This window comes from Cervus canadensis, chromosome 9, assembly GCF_019320065.1.
Source record: "Cervus canadensis isolate Bull #8, Minnesota chromosome 9, ASM1932006v1, whole genome shotgun sequence".
NCBI lineage: Eukaryota > Metazoa > Chordata > Mammalia > Artiodactyla > Cervidae > Cervus > Cervus canadensis.
The window spans coordinates 67,178,887-67,189,482 of NC_057394.1; the positions used below are offsets into that span (position 1 = coordinate 67,178,887).

At 39.9% G+C, this 10,596-nt stretch overlaps 1 protein-coding gene across 3 annotated transcripts in view; it reads left to right on the forward strand.

Annotated features, from left to right (window-relative positions):
- Positions 1-7,569, forward strand: part of CDADC1 (cytidine and dCMP deaminase domain containing 1) — a 31,835-nt gene extending 24,266 nt beyond the window's left edge. For 2 of the 3 annotated variants that reach the window (XM_043477923.1, XM_043477925.1), the window contains 2 exons: positions 340-400; positions 4,383-7,569. In XM_043477923.1, coding sequence (XP_043333858.1) covers positions 340-400; positions 4,383-4,456 — 135 coding nt within the window. In that variant the 3' untranslated portion in view covers positions 4,457-7,569. Of the gene's footprint in view, positions 1-339; positions 401-4,344 lie in introns of all 3 variants that reach the window. The other variant, XM_043477924.1, reaches the window with a different exon arrangement.
- The last annotated feature ends 3,027 nt before the right edge of the window (positions 7,570-10,596 follow it).

Here is a 10,596-nt window from a genome sequence, read left to right on the forward strand (position 1 = left end):
TATATGCTATAGTTTGCGGTTAAGTACAAAAAGCATATAATAGTACTGTTTATAGATTTCAACTTGACTTTTCTGTTTGAGTCCAGGGTGCCTGGAACATATAAAGCACCTAAAAAATACTTACTAAACCATGCATATAAGATTCTCTAAGAATTTCGATCCTTAATCATCAGTCATATCTTCAGGGTCATCCAAAATTGTTATTAGGGCTTGGTTGGTATGACACACTAACTTTTCTTATTGTTTTAAGCTGTTTGGATATTTGAAAGCACAATGCTGAAATGCTATTTATTAAAACCTTCTTAAACATATACATAAAATGTTTGTGTCCTTTTATAGTGGCAACTGAATCCATCAAGAACTGGTGTTCTTGAGCAAAATGAGCCTGAAGGCAGAGAGAGTAAGTATCTACAAGTCCTTTATTGAGGTTGATTTTGTTGCTAAGAAAAGAAAAATAGTGACTTGTAATGATCAGGTGTTGGAAATTGCTGTGGTTGGAGGTGAGCATATTCTTTTTGCAGATTAGATTTTCGCCCTTCAGTTTGTGCACAGACACTTGTGTATCGACTGTATGCTCGATGTCATGGGAAGTGCTGATTAATGACTAGTCCTATAGACTCTGCAGTTTAATACAAATAATCATGCACAAATTGAATTTATAAATTAAATTTATATGAGACTAGGCAACAGTGCTCTTCTAAACCAAAACAAAAGCCTCTTGAGCAGTTAGAAAGGAAAAATACATATAATTAATACAGATGGGTCTAGAGCCAAATTATGAGGCTATGTAGATTCTTGTTAGGGTAAAGCCACATTAGCTCAGATTGGTCAGAGAACAGAAATGTCCTGGTTATTTTAATACTCTAATTAAGAGTCATCACAGATACCATAAATGAATTATTAGTCTTCAGAGTTTTACTGTGTATATATTAACACATATTTTTAATGTAATATAGTTTTTAGGAGACCTTGCAATTCCTCATGTGTATTATTTTGAATATGAATTATTACTGTACAATATTATTTTAAAATATTAGTTATGTTATCTTTATGTTTGGATTCAAGGTAAGTAGAAGTTCAATATAATAAGTAAAATTTTCTTGATAATAACAATGATTTGATTACTCTGAAAAATCAGTAACTATGAAAGTCTTTATGAAAATAATGTCTATGTGAACATCCTGATTTTCTGTGTTCTAACTTAGCTTTATTTTATTCAGGTAGTGAAATTTTAATTTGCAGTCTGGAAAAAAATACATATCCACTCCATCTTTCTTTTTAAAAATTTATCAGGGGGGAAAAAAGTAGTTAAAGATGAAAGGAAAAAATATGGATCTGATTAAAGAATATATATTCAATAATAGTGTTTGAGGGGGGTGAGTTAATATTCCCTGTTGTTAGGGAGAAGACACAAAAAAGCATTAAACATAAAATATGAATTCATTTATCTGTGTTAAAATAAAGAACATCTGTTTGTCAAAAGATAGCATTAAAAGAGTACAAAGGCAAGCCATGAAAGGGGAGATTTTTGCCAATTACAATCAAGAGTCTGGTAGCCAGGATTCCCTGTCCCTAGATCACTAAGGTAAGGGTGACATGCTGTGGGGGGATGTCCTGAGGTGGGAAGGAGGGGTCGTGATGGCGAGGGGATGAGAGGAATGCTTTCATTTTGCTGGTAATGCTTTATTTCTTGACCTGGGTGATGGTTAAATATGTTTGCTTTATGACTGTCCACTGAACTGCAGGTTTATGTTTTATATGTAGTTTTTAACAAGTGTTTTATATCAGTAAATAATATCCTTATCTCTTTTTCAATTTTATAAGAGCTTGATTGAGGTATAATCCATATACCATAAATTTGCCCTTTTAAAGTACAGAATTGGGTGGGTTTTGGTAGATTCAGAGTTGTGTAACCATCACCACAGCCTTCATTTCACAATTTTCCTTCAGCTCAAAAAGAATCCCCTTACCCATTTGTTAGTTATCCCTGTTTCCTCCTGCCTCCAGCCCCAGGCCACCGCGAATCTACTTTGGTTTTTGGATTCATATATTCTGGTCATTGATTTTAGATCATTCCTCTTTTCTCATATATACATTCACTTTCTCTCTAGCATTTCTCTAGCGTTTCTTCCACTGAATGGAAGAAATTTTGATAAGTTGCATTTTTATTTAGTTCAAAATATTAAAAAAAAAATTTTCCATTTATTTTTATTAGTTGGAGGCTAATTACTTTACAATATTGTAGTGGTTTTTGTCATACATTGACATGAATCAGCCATGGATTTACATGTATTCCCCATCCGGATCCCCCCTCCCACCTCCCTCTCCACCCGATTCCTCTGGGTCCAAAATATTTTAAAATTTATCTTGGGGTTTTTTTTGTTGTTTTTTTTTTACTCATTTGTTATTTAGCAATGTATTATTTAACTTCCACATATATTTTGAGATTTCCCAGTTATGTTTCTATTAGTCTTTTCTAGTTTAATTATATTGTGGTCTGAGAGCAGACATTGTATTATTTCTATCCTTTTAAATTTATTAGGGTGTGTTTTATGGCCCAGAATGTGGTCTCTCTTGGTGAACATTCCATGTGAGGTTAAGAACAATGTGTATTTTACTATTGTTGGATGAAGTAGTCCGTCGTTGTCAATTATATACAGTTGATTAATGGTTGAGTTCATGTGAGAATGGGTAAAAGATAGTTAAAGGTATTTCACAACAGAAGAAACACAGACATCTAATAAACACATGAAAAAATGCTCAGGCTCATTAGCAGTCATGGGAATGCAAATTAAAATCACTGCAACAGTGTTCACACCATTTGCTGTACCTACTAGAGTTGCAGAATTAAAGTTTGACGACAGCAAGTGCTGGTGAGGAGGTGGGTCGTTAAAACCTTTGTGTATTGCTGGCTGGACTGAAAATGTGCACAGCCACCTTGGGAAAGCAGTTTAATGTTATCTTTGTAAAACTGAAGATGTGTATGCTCCATGACCCAGCAATTTGACCTCTAAGCATATGCCCTAGGAAAACTCTTACATGTTTTGTAGGAAAGGCAGAGATAGATAATACATTGCAACATTGCTCTTAAAAGCAAAAACTGGAAATAGCACAAAAATTTATCTCTGGAAATTAAAATATTACAGTGGAATATTATAAAGCAGTGAAAGTAAAATGAATTACATCTACATTCTTGAACATTGATGGATCTTAGAAATATAATGCTAAATGAAAAAATCAAGTTTCAGAAGACTAAATACATTATAATGCAACTTCTATATAAAGTTGAACAAGAAGGCAAATAGTGTACTGGTTAGTACATGTGGCAAAATTATTTCTAAGAAGCAATGGAATGATAAATGATTCAGCACAGTGGTTACTTCTGTATAAGGGAGAAAGAGGGATGGAATTAGACTGGGGGGCACATGGGAAGTGGTAACATTCTAGTTTTGCGGGTTGGGTAGTAGGTTCTTGAGCAAACTCTGGGAAAGAGTGGAGGACAGAGGAGCCTGGGGTGAAAGAGTCAAACACAGCTTAGCAAGTGAACAGCAACAAAGTAGGTTCTTGAGTGTTAATATATTATTAGGCTTTAGGACTCCCATCTGTATCACACACAATCTTTTTTTAATGTTTCTAATATTACATAATAAGAGAGAAGGCTTTCCAGATCTATTCTCCCTGCACCCTGATCCAGGTGTCCTTAAGACTAGGAAGAGTGAAGCGAGCACAGAGGCTTGGAGGGCAGGCAGACCCCTGGAGAGACAGAAAGCAGCAGGATAAAAGGAGACTTTCAGAGGTGGTGGGTATACTCACCATCTTAACCATGGTGGTGGATTCTTCGATGTATGCTTGTGTTGAAACCCATCACATTGTGCACTTTACACATGCACAGCGTGTGTCCCAGGAAAGCCAGGGAAATCAGGTCATGGGGTGAAGTGGAAGCCAGGCCCATTTCCCACCTGACCAAGCTGATGAGTCTGCTTGCCTTCTGGTGGGGGAGTGTGGGGGTGGCAGGGTGTCCCCTCACACCTCCCTGCCCCGCAGACAGCTCCCTTCTCTCCCTGGACAACAGATGGGTCATGTTGTCTCATCCAGCCTAACAGTAATAACTTTTCCCAAAAAAAAGTTTTGTGAATTGTCTATACACTGTTGATGAATCCAGTTTGAAAAAGGTTAGATACATTGTGAGTGACTTATCTAGAGTCTGTTCTTTAACAGTTGAGAATTTTAAAGATAAAATCAATATGCCCTTTTTCATTTTTATTTTTTAAATAATCCTCTTTAGCTTAAGCATTATTTTGATCTTACAGCCTCTGACTTTAACAAATGCTCATTTCTTTGAAGTGACGTTTTCCTGACGTTAAGTTGTTCTTGACCGCCAGATGGCGTGTTGGGACCTGTACCCCTGGAGGAAGAACCGCACCAGAACAAGAAGCTGCGTCTTTCAAACCACTAAGAAGTCTTGTCTGAACGAGGGCTGAAGGCCTCAAGAATTTTTATTGCACTTTTAAAATCCAGTCTTGTTAACTCAGAAAATAAGAATGGATTTTGTAAATAGTTGAAAAAATTTTTTAAAGGAAGCTAATTTATTATTAGCATACAAATGATACTAATATTTTTATTTAGATTTATTTGTATGTTTTCCAGAGTACAGTGGTGTGTTCTTTTCTTACACTGAAGGAAGTGTCAATCATTTCATGAGACCAGTTCAGTTGGCTACAGGGATTGATTTCTCCTGGTCTTAGCTTTAGGGGATCCAGTCTGAAAGGGGCTGGTTCATTGGAGGTTCTCATCTCAGCAGAGAAGTACACACCTTTTCAGAAATATTAATCCCTTTGGATTATGAAGGTGATAATTAGTAATCTACTCCAGGGAAATGAACAGCAACCTGACCATTTTTAAGTCAATGTGTGACTTACCAAAAGGCCCCATTTATATCCAAAGCTTTCTGGTAATCAGAATTTACTTGATTAGCATGGAGTCATAAAAATGAATTTGGTGGACCTGGGCTCCATCATGAAAGTGTGTTCCTAACAAGGTTATTCATTTTTTTCAGTCTTTCAGTATGTAAAAATCATCGTCACTTGTTGGACTCTGGTATTACATCACTGGTTCGGGGTAGCAATAGGAAGATAGCTTTATTCTCAGACAATATTATTCTCTGATCTCACTGACTCTTGAAACCACTAACAAGAGAAGAAATATTTGAGTCTGGAATTCCATTCATAAATGCTGCCCATTATCCCCTCCATATAATTAGCAGAGAGCGTTTCAGGGCTTTGAATGGAAGGCCTTACAAAACATTTGCAAACCATAAGAATACTGAAAGTCTTGCTGGTAAACATGATGGTCAGTTCAGTTATTTTCCAAATTGCTCTTCATGAGTCCTCTCATTTTTTATTTGTTGAGGAAACTTTCAGAAGATTAGCCCAAAGATGAAGGCACAGGCTTTGTACTTCCCTGGAGATAGGGAGGGAGCCGCATGGCCGATGGCCCGCAGGCAGGCCTGGGGTGTGACATGCTCTGTGCAGGGAGTCAGCTTCAGCTCTGCTGTTGCCCACTTTCTTCCCAGGGTGTCTCGGATCCTCACAGGGCCTCCTGCCAGCCTCAGGAGGGTGCACAGGACAACCCGTATGTGGACCGGTGCCCCTGTTTGGACAGCAGCCCGCTCAGCCTGTGTGTGTGTGTGTGTGTAAATTTTTTTTTTTTAACTGCTGAATCTAGTGCCTGCAACAGTGTCTAGCACGTAACAGGCATTCAATAAATATTTGTTGACTGAATGACTGCTTGACACTGGCTAGACCCTGGAGATGAGACGTGTAAGAAATGCTCCCTGACCTCAAGAAGCTTGCAGTCTAGTGACAGATGTAAGCGTAAAGTCACGTATTAATGATAGTGCTTCTCAGACCGGGGTCCCTGGACCAACAGCATTAGCCTCATCTGGGGACTTGTTAGAAGTGCACATTGTTAATCCCTAACCCAGACCTGTTGAATCAAACTCCGGGGCTGGGGCCAGCATTCCCTCAAGGTGGCTCTGAGGACCTTCAAGGTTGAGAACTGCCCTGTGGATGTAACTGAAGGAACAGTGGTGGAAGGAACACCCAAGAGGACAGGCAGACACTCGGGTGAGTCACAGAAGAAGGGCCTGTAGAAGTGGAGGCCCTGAAGGGGCTGCAGGGAGTAGTCAGGGGAACAGTGAGGGTGAGATGAACATCTGAGAAAGTAATGGAGATGGGTGGTCACCCTGGGAAGTAGGAAAGGGAAGGGAAGTAGGAAAGGGAAGGGAAGTAGGGAAGGGAAGCAACTGGGAACTCACGCCAAGATTGCTATCCTGTACCAGGAGCCCCCTGGGGCAGCTGCTGCTGCTGCTGCTAAGTCGCTTCAGTCGTGTCCGACTCTGTGCGACCCATAGATGGCAGCCCACCAGGCTCCCCCGTCCCCAGGATTCTCCAGGCAAGAACACTGGAGTGGGTTGCCATTTCCTTCTCCAGTGCATGAAAGTGAAAAGTGAAAGTGAAGTCAGTCAGTCCTGTCCAACTTCTAGCAACCCCATGGACTGCAGCCTACCAGGCTCCTCCGCCTATGGGATGTTTCAGGCAAGAGTAGACCTAGTCACCCACAGTCAAGAGGGCTCACCCCTCAGGCTGAGAAATCGGAACTTGCCCTTAAAAATACATCATCATTAATTTCAAAGACTGGGAAGACGATAGTAAATGCATACTTTGAAAAAGAGCTCTGCATTTGTTTACTGCCAGGGACAACAGCTGTGCGGACTGGAGGTGGGATGAGTGCGGGCCTGGCTCGGCCCGGCCGTCAGTGGGGTGTATGAAGGTTTACCTGTATCAGATCACTGCCAACGCGTTTTCTTTTATTCGGCTTTTCCATGGGTTTCTCTTCCTCTGTTACTTAATGAGTTTGAGAATACACCTTCTCGTAAATCTTTCTTGTTTTATGCATGAACAGTTGAGCTTTCAGATCTACCACAGCAGTCTGCTTTTAACCCACTTTAGAGCTATGTTTTGAAGTTCTGGTATTGCCAAGAGTGGCCACTTAGCATTGAGCTGTGGCTATTACTTCTGCTTCTTAAGGTCAAGGAACAGTTTATAACCTTCATTTCATGTGTCATATTAAAGGGTTTTTCTGCGATCATTTAGAATTATTACATATTTTTTACATATAAGAAGAGTAAAAAGCCCTATTAATCAGTACCAGTTGAAAACAAGGCCTGTTTAAAATGGAATACCCTTTAGAAATGCGTCCATAAAATGTGTTTACCCTATTCAATTACTGCATTTAAAGAGACTCAGATTTCAAAGGAACTTAGATCTCATCTATTTAGAATACTCCTCTGCAGAACTGGAAACACAAGTGTCCAGAAGGTGAATGATTTCTTAAAGTCTAGCTCAGGATGTCACAAGGGCCTAAATCAGTATCGGCTTTGGTTTTTTCTCTCTACATTTTCAGTTTTGTTTTTAATGTCAGTGCTCATTTGTCCTGTACCTGTTGATGTATTAGCTGATTTTAACTTGTGTGTGACAGTAATAAAAGACTTCTGTCATTGTAAATTAAGTCATTTTTTAAGTAAAATTACACCTACACATTCTAAATGAGCAAAATAGATCTATAAACCTTTCTTTGAAACAGTAAAACCCACTCTGTCTTCTGTATCACCCTTCCCCAGAGGCCACCAGGCTCAAGGCTTTTAGCTGATTTACTTTGTATTTGTCTCCAAATCACATGTTCCTTAATAGTGTTTCAGTTTTAGGTATTTTCTTTTGAATTTCCATCATGGAAGGGCTTTCTTTCACCTCCCTCTCCTCTGCACACACTACCATCTCTCCATCCTCCCAATATTCTTTCAATTTGGTTGCATCAGTATTCATTGGTATTATGACTGTAAGTGCTACTCACAGCTTTATCACGTTGTGTACTGTGATGACTTTCTGTATAAAATGTATTTTCGTGCATTTCAAATTTGTCTTTTCTGTGCGGGGCTGTGGGGACATTGATTTTGTATATTTTATTGCTAACCTGTAACCAAACCCTTCTCCCAGCTGTGTAACCTTCTCTCGGTATTCAAGCACATTGCTGCTGCTGCTGCTGCTGCTAAGTCGCTTCAGTCGTGTCCAACTCTGTGCGACCCCATAGACGGCAGCCCACCAGGCTCCGTCGTCCCTGGGATCCTCCAGGCAAGAACACTGGAGTGGGTTGCCATTTCCTTCTCCAATGCATGAAAGTGAAAAGTGAAAGTGAAGTCGCTCAGTCGTGTCTGACTCAGTGACCCCATGGACTGCAGCCCACCAGGCTCCTCCAGTCATGAGATTTCTCAGGCAAGAGTACTGGAGAGGGGTGCCACTGCCTTCTCCGATTCAAGCACATTGGGTGTCCTAAAAAGGTTTTCTTATTGAAGACGTCCCTCCCGGAGCCTCTGACCACCTCCAGCCTGGGCTGATCAGTCACTGGACCTTCTGCACTGCTGTCTTCCCGGGTTCGCCCTCCTCAGCGCTCCTGGGATGGGGGAGGGTGTGGACAGAGGCATCCTCCACCTTCTTGAACTGGAACCCCCAGAATCCAGACTTTTTCTCAGTTGAAAAAGTTGGGCGGGCATATCTTTGAGAAGGTCCCTGAGAAAAGGTGCATGGTGGTGAGATGACTGTCAGAACAGACTGTTGCTGGGAACAGTTTCAATACTGTGAGTACCTGTGAATGTCTTTATTCTGCCCTCAATTTAGATAGTTTGTTGGGTGTAGAATTCTAGATTGGGAATAACCACCTCCCCCCACCCCACCTCAGAATTCTGAAGGCCTTGTTTCATGATCCTGGTTACACTGCTTGAATGAGTTTCAAGGCTTGGGCTATCAATCAGACTCACCAGATTCAAAGAGGGCCACCAGGCAACATATCTCGGGACAGTATAGAGCAGAGCACAGCCTCATGCACCACCGCACGTTCCCAGGCAGAGCGTCCGCCTGTCATCACGGAGTCCCCTGTTCTGTCTGTCCTGAGCTTGTGTTTAAAACAAAGAAAGCCAAAACTTCACTCTCTTTTTATGATTTCAGGGGCATAAACAGGTAAATTAATGTTTGTTCACTTCTCTATCTTCATATTTTCTGTAATGTTTTGGCTTTAAGCATGAAATTCCTTTCCTGCAGTCATTTTATTTATTTTTTTTTATTTTTTCCTGCAGTCATTTTAAATTAATGTATTTAGTATAAATGGGCCCAGTTGCTTCAGTCGTGTCTAACTCTTTGCAACCCTACGGACTGTAGCCCACCAGGCTCCTCAGTCCATGGGATTCTTCAGGCTCCTCTCTCCATGGGAGTGGGTTGCCATGCCCTCATCCAGGGGACCTTCCCAACCCAGGAATCGAACCCATGTCTCCTGCATTGCAGGCAGATTCTTTACCGCTGAACCACCAGGGAAGCCCATTTAGTACAAATAGCCACCCCCTAATGTTATGTATCTTTCCCCTGGGGATAAGCCCCAGAGATATTGTGTCAGAGGAGTATGTGTTCTTCTGATGAGGGCTATTTTTAGATGATGAAGGTGAAGAAGGAATACCTGAAAAATACAGATTTTCTAAAATACAATCTTTGGGGATAAAAAATTAAAATCTATTCAACACCACTATAGCATTTGGGTGTCTATTTGCTATTTCTGATTGTATATTTTAAAAGGCTTGAAAATAGAAAACATTTGACCAGGCTAACCATGTATTTTGGTTCATATTAAACATCTGCTGGAATTGGTCCACTAGATGGCTTCAGGCTCAAGTTTACTTGCACAGTATATATCTGATAGAGTTAATGCCTCAAATATACAAAGAACTCATAAAAGTCAACATTAATAGAACAAAGCACCCAGTTTAAAAAAATGAGCAGGGGATCTGAAGAGACAAATTTTCCAAAGAAAATATACAGATGATCAACAGGCACATGAAAAGATGCCCAGCATCACTCACCAGAGAAATGCAAATCAAAATCACAAGAAGATAACCATCTCACAGCTGTCAGAATATTGTTATCAAAAACACAATAACAGATTACAACAGAGAAAAGGTAACCATCATTCACTCTTGGTGGGAAGGAAATTGGTATAGTCACTGTGGAAAAAATTGGAAAAAAAGTATGGCTATTGCTCAAAAAAAATTAAAAATACATCTACCATATATTTTAGGAATTCCAATTCTGGTTATTTATCTGAAAAAATCAAAGCAATCATCAGGAAATATATATGCACCAATACAATCACAGCAGCATTATTTACAATAGCCAACCCAAGAGCCCATTCATGGATAAAGAAGATTATACATACATACATATGCACAACAGGATGTTACTCAGCCATAGAAAAGAATGAAATCTTGCTAGCTAAGACAACATGGACAGATCTAGAGGGTACTATGCTAAGTGGAAATAAGACTTAGAAAAACAATTATTGTATGACTTCAATTATTGGTGTAATCTAAGAATCAAAGCAAATGAACAGATAACAAAACATAAACAGATTTGTAAATACAGAGGAAAAAGTAGGTAGTCACCATGGAGGGGAGTGGGAAGAGGGAAGAAACAGCTGAGGGAGATCAAGAGGTACAGA